The 16,255-nt window shown below is 35.1% G+C and overlaps 1 protein-coding gene across 7 annotated transcripts in view; it reads right to left on the bottom strand.

The window, feature by feature from the left end:
- Positions 1–16,255, bottom strand: part of NOL4 (nucleolar protein 4) — a 406,271-nt gene that overhangs the window by 89,645 nt on the left and 300,371 nt on the right. For all 7 annotated transcript variants that reach the window (XM_057525972.1, XM_057525967.1, XM_057525968.1 and 4 more), the window contains one exon: positions 5,872–5,985. In XM_057525972.1, the coding sequence (XP_057381955.1) occupies positions 5,872–5,985 (114 nt within the window). The remainder of the gene's footprint in view (positions 1–5,871; positions 5,986–16,255) is intronic.

Raw genomic sequence — 16,255 nt, 5'->3', positions numbered from 1 at the left:
ATTGTGCTATGTTTTGTTTGGAACTGCACCACTAGTCTTTCACCGTTGGTAAAGTTCACGTCACTGAATTCTGTGAGCTGCCACAATACACCTGTATCAGAGGACAGTTGTAGCTGCGGCTTCTTCATTGATTTGAGGGACAGACAGAAGCAGCTGATGACTTTATTGTATCTTCTAGTGATGTGGGCTCCCCATATTTCCACACCAAAATACATGTTATTTGATTATATATTACTTTTAAAATAAATAACATATTATTTATATTAAAATCAAGACATTATCCATATATATTTAAATTGTGAGCGTAATTTATATTAACTATAAATTGCATTTCAGTATCTAAAAGTGGAGCATTTCGAGGTGTTTACTGTAAAAAAGAAATGCTATGTTTGAAAGGTTTACGGACCACTGGTTAAGAATCAAAGATTCTTAAAAGTTAAAAAAAGCTTTTAATAAGCATATGTTTATAAAACAAGCAAAAATGCTTATTTTTATAGGAATAAGGTAGAAATTAAGAGCATGGATTTTATACATATCAAGAGCTTAAAAAGCCTTGCTGGTTTTTGACCCAGGTCCCATAATTTATCCTAAAAAAACAACTGGCAAGGTATCCTTTTCACAGGCAAATTATGGTAGAAAAAACAAAATCAACATTTAATAATTTAGAAAATACTACATGATGGAGTATTAAGGGGCTTCTAAAAATAATTGATAAACTTACATAGTGATACCATAAATATTCACAACATTAAGCTAAATGGAAGGATACAATGTGATACTATTTTGCTTTTTAAAACAGGAAGTTTTGCATAGAAAGAGTAGTAGAAAGAATTATATTAATAAAACTGAATAGTGGAATTACTAGTCAATTATATTTCTTCTCTATACATTACTCTATTTCCTAAATTATCAAAAATAAGCCTGCATGTCTGAAAGTATTTTTTTTAAATGTTACTATAAGCATGATTTTAAAAAGCACAAGGATTGGATCCAAGTGGGGATCCATCCTGAGCAGCTCTGCGCTAAGAGCACTAAGCCTCAATGTCTCCACTTAATGAAAAGCGATGACAGTTACATAAAATAGGCTTGCAACCCACCTCAAACAGTGCTTCATCCATACATGTTCCTGCTGTTCTGTTGTTATTAATATTATTACTAATGGAGAAAATAAGGCCTATTACAGTTAGGTGACTTGTGAAGTATATTCTATTTCAATTGTTTAAAATTACATGTGTTACAGAAGAAATTACAATATATTCAAGGAACTACTCTAGGTGGTACTTTGTTTCCTCTTATATTTTTTTTCCTTTGGATGAGAGGGCCATGCTGAAACACATGTTGGAACACTCAAAGATAGAGTTTTCTTTCTCCAAAATATTGTATATAAGAAAGACAAATGCTAGAAGTAGAATGAAAGCCGAGGATGACTGAGAGTAGGGGTATGGGAGTGTGGGCTGGAAGGCCACAGAAATAGGTTTCAAACCCTATCTCAGTTACTATCACAATGTTTACATTTAAGCATAAAATCCTACTGAAAAATATTTATTTCAATTATGCATTTGTGAAATATTAGAAACGTTACCAGAAGTACATGCAAATACAGAAGGAAACATGAAAGGAGAGCTGCCTGACTCAAAAACAGCTTGACCATGGTGTTTTTGATAGTCTTCAAATACATCCATGACAAAATGAAATGTCTGTATTAAAATTGTCACCGTGCTTATGTGACTATATTTTCAACCTTGATACCTACCATTATGTTTCTTTTAATAACATGCCCACTCATTAGCACCCTAACAGAACAAAGGAAAAATCATGAAGAGGTACAGATCACAGAGAATTCACCAGTACTATAGAAAACAGAGTAGCAGGAACTATGGGCTTACTAAATAGTTTTTGGTCTTGGGCCGATGGTTTCCTGTTGGTTTACTAATAGCGATTTTCTTCTTTAACTCAGCGATATATCAGTTTTCAGTATTTTTTCCCCTGCTTTCTCCCCTTTTATTATGCCACAAGCAACTAACATGCCAGTTCCCCTTTCCCCCTATGGTGTTCTTTTCAATAGAGTCAAAGGTATCACATCACAGCCTACCATTGATTTTCCATCTGTCCCAGTCACCACAAAAACTGTCACCCAGCACACTCTTGCTGCATTGTACTTCATGAGGGCTGGATCTGCCGAGGAAGCCCTTGACCATTGGTTTTACGTGATCCCTTCTATAAAACTAAAAGTTAATTTAACTGAAAGAACTTAAATAGAGAAAAGAAGCCAAAGGAACCTTCACATTAATCAGAAATTTCAGCAAGCCTAGGAATAGAATATTTGTCATCCCTCAAAAAGAGCAAGTACGAAGCGATGGGAGATAAATGACCAGCAAGTGGATGGTTCTAATCTTTCTCACTTTCTGCCTCTGTCTCTCTGGTGAGATGAACTGTAGCCAAAAACATTGAGATAGATTTGTTTTTAAGTAAATAGTAGTGAAATAATATCTAAATAACAAAGATAAAGACAATTTGAGCTATGCCATAGAAATATAAATGTGAAGTCTGACTCTGCCCATCTTTTTGAATTACCAAAGTGAAAAAGGATTTCCTAGGTAACATAAAAATTCTAGATATTCATGTTAAAAGAAAAGAAATGCTGGTACTTCCCTGGTGGCACAGTGGTTGAGAATCCACCTTCCAATGCAGGGGACACAGGTTCGAGCCCAGGTCCCGGAAGATCCCACATGCCGTGGAGCAACTGGGCCCACGCACCACAACTAATGAGCCTGTGCTCTACAGCCCATGACCACAACTACTGAAGCCCGCATGCCTAGAGCCCATGCTCCCCAATAATGAGAAGCCCGTGCACCGCAACAAAGAGTAGCCTCCGTTCTCCGCAACTAGAGAAAGCCCCGAGCAGCAACAAAGACCCAAAGCAGCCAAAAATAAATAAATAAATAAATTTATTAAAAAAAAGAAAAGAAATGCTGAGTATATTCTATAACGCATTGGGGATTGACCTCAGACTTGTGTCATCTGATTCCTAATGAGGCAGTAGGCTCCTGCCCTTGCCTACTTGCTTCAGGGCTGAGGCTGCCTCCTCTAGACCCTGGGGCAAGGTGGACATATGAAATAAAGTATTTAACACATCCATAGTACCTTTCATGTTCATAGCTTTATAAAGCCCAATTAATTTATCAAGTTTCATAAACTCTGAAGGACACATATAATTACAGCCCTACATATGGCTAACCAGGGGCAGCAAGTAGTCATGTGTGCAGCTGAACAGAATTTAGATTTTAACTGTCTCATTTCTGAACTTTCATGCACCAACAGAAAGGCAGGGACACCTTTCCAGTGACTCTTTGAGTCACTGGAAAATTCTAAGAATTGTGAGTTGGGTTAAGAATGTGCCTAGAAAAGGATGATACCATTGCCAACACCAAAAAGAACTCTGGTTGTCTCTACTTAGGCAAAGAGTGTTTAGATCCAATTAGGGGAGCTCCCGCTCCCACATCTCCATGCTTTGATGAAAGTGTAAAATCCACTTGGTAGAAGCATTTGTGGTGCATGCCAAGTGAAATCTATATAATTCACAGTAAGAAGAAATAACTATATATTTGTATCCTCCATTTTACAGATTAGGTCAACAGTGGTTAAGTGATTGGACCAAAAATATTGTGAATGACCAGCTTTGGGGATCTTGTAGAAGGAGACTGTAGGCAGTACATAACATGAATCAGTCATTTAATTTTCATAACAACTGCACATATGATTGATTCTATGATTCAGGGGTATTCTCGAGTGTAGATTGGATGAGGTAGGTAGCAAACTGACAACCAGGAGAGTCCTTTCAATCCCAGAATTCTACCATTCTGATTTCTAGAATAATGATCTTTTCTCAAATGGACTTTGTCTGAATTCAAAACTTCTATATCTGAGATAGTAGTATTAATGTTTCTTTATAGTCTTATTGATACCAATGCAATGACAGAAAAGCTAGAACATCAATTAAAATAACTTTTTCTAGGCTGAATTTTCTTGATGCTTACCATGTGCCAGGAAAATTGCTAAGTACCTAACATAAATCTATCATTCAGGGTTCTCACACACCCCTATAAGATTAGTACTGTTATTATTGTTATTTTACATATGAGAAAACTAGGCACAGAGAATTGGAATAATTTCCTGAAGGTCACACAGTTAGTAAGGGTAGAGCTGAGAATCAAAATCAGTTGTATTTAACTCCAGAATATGTAATCTTAATCACTATGCTAAATACGGTATTATATATTGGCCTGTAACTTATTTTAAGCAAGATAAATTTTAGAGATATAATAATGACAAAATTCTCAGGCTTCCCTGGTGGCGCAGTGGTTAAGAACCCGCCTGCCAATGCAGGGGACATGGGTTCGATCCCTGGTCCGGGAAGATCCCACATGCCGCGGAGCAACTAAGCCCGTGCCACAACTACTGAGCCCACGTGCCACAACTCTGAAGCCCGTGCGCCTAGAGCCCGTGCTCCGCAACCAAGAGAAGCCACCTCAATGAGAAGTCCGCACACCGCAAGAGTAGCCCCCGCTCCCGGCAACTGGAGAAAGCCGGCGCGCAGCAACGAAGACCCAACGCAGCTAAAAATAAATAAATTAAATAAATAAAATTTTTAAAAAGACCCTAAAAAAATAATGACAAAGTCTCAACTGAGGGCATGTATAAGTGAATAAATATGTTTGGCAATGAGAATGCTTAGCAAATTCCAAATTAGCATTTTCATATACATATTTTATCTGAGGCTAATACCGTATTTTTAATTTAACCTAAGGCTTCATCTTTTGCATTGTATAGAATTATTGGCACATGTTATATTAAGTATAAATACATACAATTAAAAAATAATGCCATTCTAAAACACTTAAAATATTCTAAGGCTGGAATGTAAAAACTTTTTTTTTCCATTTTCTTTGAAGCTCATTGTCTCACAGGAAAAACAAAATTGGGCTGACAATTTAGTCTCTGTATCCCAGCCTCAATTAGAAATATGAAGCACCCAGATCATTTGTTGTAAAAATAATTTAAAAGTCAGAACATGGCATACTTTATGTATAACACCTAAAATTATATATTACAATTTAGTTCTTTATTATGGGTAATTAAGAAATAGGGCTAGAGAGAAAAAGGAAACAAAAACATTCCAGACATGAGAGGGGGAGACACACAGATGGAGATAAATGAGGGGAAAAACTAAGCGAAACATCAGTGAATAACGCACAACAAATATACGCATCTACATCACATGGATATACAGCCTTAGAAAAGAGATGTAGAAAGATGATACTTAATGGTTATACAGTAAATGATTTGTTAATGTGAAGGTAAGCCCAGGACATAGATTTTCCTTATTTTATACCCCCATTTTATGGCTTTCTGGTCTTCAAGGTTATGTTGTGTTTTCCCCATACCTAGCATAATCTATTGATATTTGGCAATGGACCAGAGGAAATTAAGAGAGGTTCATTTTCATTCAAAAAGACCATAATCAGGTCATTGTCATAAACGATCAGGTAAACTTACAAAACTATTGTAAATGATCATTTAGAGCCTCTTATTTAAATAAGTCATTAGCCTTCAAATTGGATACTAAACAGAATTTTAACTCATTAATTTTACAATTGTCCATTTTTCATCGCAGAAAATTTTTGTCATTGCATCTCCACTGATCTCATGGACATGACTTTTTCAAGTTTAAATTCATATCACAAAGACAGAAAAACGTATCTCTGTGGACTTTAGATCCATTCCAGAGATTCTGCTCTTCTCCATAAATCAGATTAACTTAACCATATTTGCTATAGCTGGTGGTCACCAGACCCCAAGACTCCTCAGTACCTGTTGTCTATCCAGACGCATCCTCTTGGCGGCATTTCTACTCTCACTCTCACAGGCTGAAGCCAAGATACTCTCTGCAACTGCTGAAGTAAGGTGGGAAGGAATAGGTCGAGACTAAAAAAAAAGAGAGAAAAAAACATGAAAAAATTATTAACAGTATCATTAACAGTCCAATGCTATGCTCAGAAGATCTCATAGGATGTGTAGGAGTATCCATGTATTTCAACTCAACTGATTTCAGTAGAAAGAGGAAATGGAAATTGCAAAGATGAATAATGAAAGCTAGTTAGACGTTAAAGCTAGAGTTGCTACAGATCCATCATCCATTCCCACAGCTCCTTTGTCACAAGTGTTTAGTCTGGGCCATTAAGCTGGAGTTTGAACAGGCAGTGGTAAAATTGCTGACTGGGTTTTGCAAATAAAACAAGTCCTTTAATTCTCTTATAACATACGACAATGCACAACAAAACAAAACAAAAACAAGTGACAGGGCCGAAACAGTTGGAAAAACTGACAGACACTCAGACCATGTCAAACAATCTTAATATGAAATATTATGACTATTTACAGTCTAAGTTGTGACACAATTGATGTGATTAAAATTCTTATAAAAAACACCTTACTTTAGCTTAAAAACAAACTGAAAATTCAGTCCTAGAACAATTTTGCTATAACAAAAATTCAGTGTTCTAGATGTGAGATGTGCATGTGTGCCTACATGCTTTGTTTTATTTATAAAATATGTGTCAATATTATTAGTCTAACAGGTACATGTTGGATATCCATCTTCTGTGTAGCCCATGTAGAAATTCATTAACCCCCTGACTAAGCTCCTAATTAACTACAAATTGTTTGTGATTCTCCATATCATTTGTGATAATCAGAAAAGTTTTCCATTTTTTCCCATAATTACATGAAAAATTATCTAACTGAAAGATGAAGCACTTAATGATACCAGACAGTTTTCTAAAAAATTATGATAAGCAAATGATAGATAAGTAACATAAAAATTAAACGAGATGAGATAGCAGAATATGAAATGACAAAATAAGCATCTTTTAGCAATCTAGCATATATAATGGTATGCCATCTTAGGGTTTTCAAAGCCTCAGTCCAAAATATGTATGGATGCCATACATATTTCTTAGAGGCCTCCCAACTAATAGAGATCTTTTAATTAATTTTTGTAAATGAATGTGAGCATGCCTTTATTGTACTTGATTCATTTTGCTAACTCTGGCATGTATGATGTGCATTAGCACACTGAACCATAGCATTTCTATCTCAAACAATATTCTAGAACAGCTCAATTCAGACCACAGTGTTTTAATAGCTACTCTTCAGTAGAATTTGTTCAGTGCAGAAAGAGAACAAGCTTTGACTTTATTTGAACTAGGAAGAAATTTCTGCTGCCACCTCACCCGACTCCCCCATGTTTCCACCTCCAAAGTAGCCTCTGTAGGCAAAAGGTAGGAAGGGTATAGGGTGCAGTTTCCACCTGCTAACCCTGTGAGATGATGGAAATGATAGCTAGACAACTTTGACAATAAAGCATTAGGATATTTGGAATGTCATTTTTGCAAAAGAAAGAAAAGAAAGAGGCCCTCTGAGGTAGCAGGAAGAATGGTTTTGAGGAGGAAATTATAAAGCCAGGACTGTGTGTTGGGAACAGAGAGGGTCAAATGAGGTAAACATTAAAAAATATTTAAATTGTCATAAAGGTGTATATATAATTTCAAAATGCATATTGCTTCATTTCATTCTGTACTTCATTGAATATGGATAAGATAGTCTAGCTCAGAACTGAAAATATACTAAGCTACAAAAATCAGTGTTTCATTAAAAGATGGCCATAACATGGCTCAAAATTATACTCTAAACCCCATGGGAATTGGCTACACAATGTTGTTCTTCTCAAATGAATTATGTTTTGAGGCAACAGTGTTATAGGAGAAATGGGAATAAGAACATTCCATTATAAAAAAATCATTTATTTCATTGTAGCTAGCATTATTCAAATAGAAGTGAGAGTTCACACCTTTATAAACTACATCTTAAGACACTTCATTTAGTTCTAGGGACTGAATTAACAGAAGCTAAATAAAATATCAGCAGTCTCTATTTTCCTGATCCAATTATTGATAGGAACATGAAATTCAGAGACCTATTTCTGTTCTTCATTCCTTTTATTTTTTCTCTTTACCTGGTACCTCTATTCAAAATTAGGAATATGTAAGGCTATGGAGCTTCATTAAGCTGACTAAATTGTGGTAATAAACACATACATTCCTTAAACACCTAATAGTTTGTTGAACAGAGAGAATACAAGGTAAAATATCTCTTTAATTAAAATTATTTGGTAGCATTTCCTTTCAAATTCTTTTTTAATATTTAAAAACAAAATGGGAAATGACTTTTACTAGAACAGTATAAGTTACTGTGTGTAATAATTTATATACTTTCCTTTTTGGAGAAAATGATAGAGTTGGGTTTTTCCCAGATATATTTAATTGGTCTTCTCAGAAACTAGAATAATGTCCCAGCTGAGTGGAACTAGATATTTTTTAAGGTCACTGGATAACCTCATTATTTCAAGATTTTGGGAAAAAAGTCAACTTCAAGATAAAGCAATCATGTACTCTTTCCTATTAAGTGAAAAAAAACAGTAGAAGCAAAGATACGTGATTAGACATGGCCAGAAGTTAAACAATATAATTTTGAAAATAGAGTTTTTCTGAGTTTACTGTAGAATCATAATCAGATAACTGTAAATGGCCATAGAAATCATTCAGTACAAGTTTCTTCCTTAAAGCTTGAAGAAACTCTTTTGCCTAAGGACAAACTGAGCTAGAAATAGAAGCCAAGTCTCATGTCTCCCAATTCTCAACTCTTCCACTCTCCTAAATTCTGTTGTATACTTAGTACTTTTACAAAATTTATTATTAATAACATAAAATATTTTAGGAAAAATCCTTATATATAAAATGTTGGCTCAACTAAAAATAAGCAGACCAAAGTTAGTCCTTTACATGTCTGTATTACAATTATAACTGACTCAAGCTCATTGGAGAGAAGGGCAGAATGAATGAATAAAATCTATATTACAGTTTAATAGATACATATGTGTTTTTCAAGGAATTTACAATATCCTAAATACATGATAAAATATGTACCTCCAAGGAGAAAACCAGTACTACTCACTCTAAATTAATCTTAAGATAAATATTAATAATACCTAACTCATATTGAGTGCTTAGATGTGGAAGCATTAATACAAAAATCTTTGATTCATTTTCTAATTTCTTCCAAACAACCCTTGAGAAAAAGTACTTATGTCACCCATTTTAAAGAAACCCAAATTAAAGTCTTATATAACTTGCCCAAGATCACACAGCTATGATGTGGAAACACCTGAATTCATCTTTAAGTCTGATGATAAACTGGGACTAATAATCCCTAGTAAAGTTTATTGTCATTTTACAACGAAGGTCTCAGTGAGTTTAAAGAAAGCTAGAGCTCTTAAACACTACACATTCCTCCAGAGGAGTCCATGTACAGCTAACTCCATTATGCATTGAAATGAAGAATATATTAGGGTCTTCCTAAAATTCTTCTCTTAAAGTCATCAAAATCCTCCTAAAACAGCTTCCTATTAATTCTTTAAAACTCTTCTTCATTAATGGCATGATAAAATGGAACTTATCTAAATTCCATCACATGTTCTAAACTGATGCAATCTAAATTCACAAGATTTTCACGTTGGAGCGACCAGAAGTGCCAAGCAATTACTGTACATGAAACATAATAAAGCTGAGTTTCATGCCCAGAACGAGAATGAGGAGCCAGGCAGAGAAGTTCTTTCTCTCCTGTGAGGCAATCCTGGTAAAAATCCCCTTGATTCTAATATTGATGAGCCAGTAATAAATGCCGATGATCGTCAATACACACAGAGCTCAATTATGCTATGCCCGGTTATATGATACTAAATATGAAAGTCTTTTGCTTATTTTTCCCCCGTGGTGTGGCTATTATCTATTTCACAACTCAAAAGTACTTAGACCAAGAGAGTGAGAAGGAAATTAATCAGTTTTGCTCCTTATAAAAGCAGTGTTATCATAGAGAAATTTAAAACTATTATTTATGAGTTCTCAGAATTCATGGGGACTCCCCTTTCCTTCGTGACATTTACTAGTGGAGAGTTTTTAAAAATCATCTCTTTAGTGTTTTCCTGGCAGTGTGTTAAGGGCTGTAGTCATGGGTTCCACCAGGGATAAATGCTGAAGATTCCTTGTTACACCAGTAAGGGTGGCCATAAAACACAAAAGCTTCCACTGTAATAACTTGAAATAATATTTCACCAAAACGTTCAATGCAAAGAGTTCAATAGATAATTTATGGAAAACAACACTACTCCTTCCAGTTGATTATAGTGCAGTAAATCTACTATTTAGTATATATCTTAGATATTTAAAAAATAATTATTCAAAAATGTGTATAATCACATATTCTACATGATCTATACCTAGATTGAGATTTGTTACCTATTTCTTTCCTGGATATGAGATAATGCTAAGTAGCCTTCACTAAGTATCTCTTCATAATTAACTGTCATACTCAACTGGGACGAGTTGATCTTTCCCCAGCACTGTTCTTATTGTAATAATCATCTATGTCCAAATCAATGGTGGTTGTTTCATTAAACAGATGGCTAAACAGTCACATGGGGTTTTGGAGTTTAAAAAGTCACATTTTAATTGGGGACTAAGATATGATTGCTGTTGGCACAGTGTAAATGTGTCTTTCCTTATATAGGCATGTAGAATCTACTACCACACCAACAAACTATTCCATTTTTTGGTCTTAAAACTAAACAATGTTAGAGTCCTCTGAACTTCTGCTGTACCCTTAGGATGCTGTAGGGTTTTTGTTTTTGGGGTTTTTTTTGCAATTATAAAAAGTAAAAAGAAATCGAGAATATAAGCTCTGTTCATGGGTTACTGCGGCAATGCTCTCGACTCCAGTGTTCAAGCACAGCTTAATCAAGTATTAGACAAGCCAGATTGGGAGCAACGGTGACATCAACCTGAGATTTTAAGTAGAATGAGCTCTTTTAAAATAATTAAAGCAAATAATTCGGTAGTCAGAATTTAGGTAGAGTTTTAAATTAAGATGATTTCTGCTAAACTTGTTACTTTATAAAATACATAATTTGAAAATTCTGCAGCTTGGATGATATCCTGTCACCCCAAAATGGTATACCCATGCCTGAACACATAACTGTTACAGTGTAAAAAGATGCAGCTCCTAAGGGATCCCTTCTTCTGACCAGGTAGCTTCATTTGCCGACATCAGTGGACTCAAGTAACAGTTTAGCAACTAAGTCAGACAGACCTGGATATTATTATGCAATCAGTTCCTTGCAATCTGCCTGACTGCTTTTGCTATATAATCTCTCTGAGCCTCACTCATTCTGCCGAGTAACATTATTTATATCTTTATAAATGACAAAACTGAGGTTCAGTCAATAAGCTATGAATAGGAAAAATAATCTCTATATCGGGGGGCAGTAGTTAGAATTCCATGAAGTAAGGTACATAAAGTCACTGATATCTTTACTAGTTTATTGAACAAATATACTTAATGAGCACTTTCTATATGTCAGGAACTGAGCCAAGTCCAAAGATACGGAGATAAACAAAATCAATACTGTCTCTGTTATCATAGAGTTTACTTTACAAGTTAGTACAATGCCTAGTACATAGGGTATAATATACATGCAACAAAGAGTGTTTATTATAGACTCACAACCTTATATCAGCAATTCTGAGATCTTAACATTGTATAAGCTGAAATATTTCAAAAACTTAGGGCAAACTCAGTTGGCAGAAGAAACTGACATGAGAATATTTAGAATCTTTCTTTTTTCTTCTTTCTGTGAATATTCCTAGGTTTTGTGGCAGAAAGACTAATATATTTGTGCATGGGATGCTTTTCCAGACCCCAATGTGAGTGTTATGCAATGAACAGAATATGTACTTTATCATGTCCCCCAAATCAGAAAAGTTCTGAATTCTGGACCATTGATGATCCAAGATTTTAGATAAGCGTGGTGGATGCAGACTAAAATAGCAAATCAACTGCCTTGACCCCATCATAAAAGGTTTTGGTGGATGGGATAAGCAAAGTCCCTTACTGACCTGACTGGCCACATGACTTAGTCCTGGACAATCAAGGGAGCCCATCCCTTTGTTCCCAGTGACTGATCCAAGAAATGGACATATGATCCAAAGAGGGCCAATCCAAGTCCTTTCAGGGAAGTGGGGACCTGGAACTGGAAGATTGCTCTTGGATTGGGAGTTTTAAGAAAAGAAGCTTAGAGCTGCTGATGGCAACATTTCCCAACAGGTAGCAAGACTGAGAGTTAAATCAATACACAGAGAAGCATTGGGAGAGTGGCAAATCCGTGACATTTGAGCCCAGCTATGTGAGAATCCTTGGACTTTCCAGTTTTCTTGAGAAAAATATCTTGACTAATTTAAAAGGAGTTTAAAAACAAAGATGATAATTATCCCCTATCTAGGCTTTGATTATAAGTATTTCATTATGAATTAATAGTCTATGCTTTGGCCTTAATTTTAGAACATTATTGGCCTTTAATAATGATCTTTCACAAATACATGGGGAATTATTAAGTTTTATAGTTGATGCTAAAGCCCAATTTAGCTAATGTCATCTGACATATACATCTGATCAAGATGAGATAAACTAAATTTTCAACTAAAATGACATGTTTTCATTTTAACTGACAACTTATTCAAATCTCCACTAGGAAACATCTTTTAATTCTGAAAATAAGTGATTACATTTACTTATGATTATTTTGGATCATGACATCTTTTAATTGTTTACTTATGAAACCTAAAACTATATACAAATTCTATTCATACAATTAATATTCACACTAATTACCAAATAGATAAAAATCTTTTAAAAATAGTGTTTCAAGAGAGTTAAAATTAAATGTTATATGATTGCCTTCTTTAGGAAAAAAACTCCCTAAGATTTAAAATACATTAGGCTAGATTTTCAGTTATCAGTAGCTTTTAAAATTGAAATGCCAACTGCAGGATACTGTGAAAGACAGAGCACACAATAAACACTAGCTTATCTCCCCACTAATTTTACTACAAAGTAACACATTAGTATGAATGTCCACTCATTCACTCATCCTTCATTCAACAGTTTTAATTCCATCGAATTGAACATGGACTGAGCAGCTTTCACGAGCAACTAATTGTACTGTATAAGACATAGTGGATGATACAGAAATGAACAAGTTAAGAAGCAGAGTAGTCAAGGAACATAGCTTCTTATTAGGGAGCTAAGGCCCATATATAAATAACAGTAATATAAGACAGGATAAAATAAAACTACAAAAGTACCACAAAGTACAATTTGCACATGGAAGAAAGAGAGATTTAAGGCTGCTCTTAGCTAGAAGTGATGATTAAATAGATAAAGGCATATTGGATTTAGTCCTCCAAGGAGTTCAACAGATTGAGACAGCAAGGGTTTCCCAGTAAAGGGAGCAGTGGAATGCAATTTCAGATTCGACTGCATTTTATCCTGTTCCTCAGAGACCAGGTACCATGCTATGCAGAAATTTTTATATTTGTTATTTCAAGTGTTGTTGGTTTTCATGTAGAAGTGCTATTTGTTTCCATTTTTCCCATGAGGAATCTGAACAACAAGAGATACAAGGTCCACAAGTAACAGCTGATAAAACATGGCTAAGAACCAAGATCCACTGACTAAAATCAGGGAGCTTTTCTTCAGATTTGCTCACCAATGCTGCTAATTTTCCAGTGTCTCCTTCTGGGTTGTTTCCTTTTTCTTAGAGTACATTTTAGTTCTTCCAGAAACAGCTTGTCAGTGGTAATTTCAGTAGTTGTCTGAAGTATTTTTCTTCCTCACTCTGGAGGTAGAGTTTAGCTGGGCATTGATTTGTAGATTAAAAGTAGTTTCTCTAAAAAATTTTGAAGACTTTTTTCGCAGTATTTTGAAGATTGTCTTCCGACATCTATTTTGAGGACAAGCATTATGTTCGGTCTACTTTCCTGTTTTAGATAATTTCTTGTTTCTTCCTGGTGACATTTAAGAATTTCTTGGGTCTGCTGCAGTTTTTGCCTTGATGTACATAGGTGTGACTTTGTTTTTATTTGTGCTGCTCAGGGATGGTCTGTTTCTCTGCTCTTAGTATTCATGGTCTAGTCAATTCTGAAAAATTCTTCCTCCTTTTTTGCTTGAATATTGTCCTCGTTCTCTCTAATTTCTCCTTTGGAATGTCTATTAGATCTATATCACTCTAGTCCCCAAGTTAACTTCTTTATCAAATTCCACTTCTCTTTTTTCTTTCTGTGAGTAATTTCCACAGTTCCAGTGTATCAATTTTCTCTTTGGTTGAATCATCTTATCTGCTATTTAACCCATCTAGTAAGGTTTTAGTTTCAATGTTTATAATGCCTGTCATTTCATTTTTTGAAGTTGTAATTTGATGCTTCTAATTCCCCTTTAATGGAAGAGTAGTCCTTTCCAGGGTCCCAGCTTTGTATACAGTTCTCAGTTCATGTTCCTGCCTAGTCACAAACCCAAATCCACATCTCCTGAGCTTGAATTGGCATTCAAATCCCAGCCCTGATCTGTTTGGGCTTAAATTCACTTTTTCTATCTTCCTACTCTGTTACCCTATCAAATTAAGGGCTTACAACTCTGGCTACGAGTTTTCTATTAATTTCAAGGCCTGGGAATGTCCTTTTCTGTCTTTTGAGCTTATATAGGTATTTAAAAATTATTATATTTTACTCAGGGTTTGTATGTATTTGTAGAGGGAAGGTGAGTGGGGTGTGTGAGGGGGTATTCCATGAGACTCAGGTCAACATTTTGCTTAAACTAAAAGATCCATTGATGAGTAACTCTGAAAGCAATGATGGTTGTATTCTTTACACTTTAGTTACTCTTCAATTTTAGTAAATAAAATAATTTAGTAAATAAAGAGAGAATAGTACCCATGAACCCTGAGTCAGGAAAAAATCAGTGAACCAAGAGAGCACACACTGAGAGAAAGAGTAGCAGTTCCCTGTGATAACCGAGACATTAAAGGAAATAATTGAGCATATTAGAAAAAAGGGTAGAAAGGGGCCAGATTATATGCTAAACATTTTATTTACATTATCACATGTAATACCTCAAGAGCCCTCTCCTTTAGAAAAATGGAGACTCAGAAACATCACATAAAATTGTACAGGAATTGAACCTAGGTGTCTCAGTTTCAAAAGGGCATACTGTAACATACTATAGTAAGAAATTTAGAATTTGTCCTGAGATGACAAAAGTTTGACAGTATCAAAGCCAGAATTGAGGAAGACTACTCCAGGAGCAAAGGCAGATTTATCATAAGTCAATGAAGTCCAGGCACCAGGGTTCTTCAACTGGATGGGACTACTGGAGTTTCTGGATGTTGTAAGTATTCTAGTATTTCTTCTTTTTCTGAAGAAAAAGATTTGAATCTCCAAGATTTCCCTTTTTTAAAAAATTTATTATGTGTGGCTTTTTTCTAACTGCAGATGAATATTCATCCTTCTACCTAATTTTGTGCTCATAATTTTATATTACTTTTCTTTTGAAAAAAAGATCCCAAATTTCATAATTTTCAGGTGCAAGTCCTAGTTCTGTCTCTGCTTATGAATTAGAAGGTAGTATAAGATGGAAGTAGGTAGTTGAGTTAGAAGGATTATGCAAGAGTATAGGTATGAGATTTGAAAGGTTAGAACTAAAATGATACCTGATAAAATTCAAAATTATGGGACTGATTTGGGAAAGACAGCAAAGGAAGAATGAACAGAATTTAGCCAGTGGTAGAATGCAAGTCAGAAGTATAAAGAGAGTCAAATCTCATTCCAAGTTTATGAACACTGGTGTACATGACAACAGTGGTGTGATTGCTGGAAATAGATAGGTCAAGAGGAATTTACTGTTGATTTGGTAGATGAGGTGGAAGATCAGTGGAGAGAATGGGTGATAGAGAATACAGAGAATTCAGTGAGGATATAACAACACGTTTGCCTAGCATCTGACTAGAATGTGGAATGAAATACCAAGGTTTTGTATATGACTGGGATTTACTTTGAGAGTAGAGTACTGTATACAGGGGTAGACTTCTGCAGCTGTGGAGAGGGTAATATGTGGTACATGGCCAAGCACAGAATCTTAAGAAGTGCCCCAAATCAAGAAAAAGGTACATGAATAGAAATAGAAAATAGAGTCTTAAGAAAATGGGGTGATTTATAGTTGAGGATGCAATTTTTGGATTTGGTGCAAAGGTAGT

The sequence above is a fragment of the Balaenoptera acutorostrata genome, chromosome 13, assembly GCF_949987535.1.
Source record: "Balaenoptera acutorostrata chromosome 13, mBalAcu1.1, whole genome shotgun sequence".
Lineage (NCBI taxonomy): Eukaryota > Metazoa > Chordata > Mammalia > Artiodactyla > Balaenopteridae > Balaenoptera > Balaenoptera acutorostrata.
Note: the sequence above shows the minus strand (reverse complement) of the source record. Positions and strands in the feature narration are given on the sequence as shown.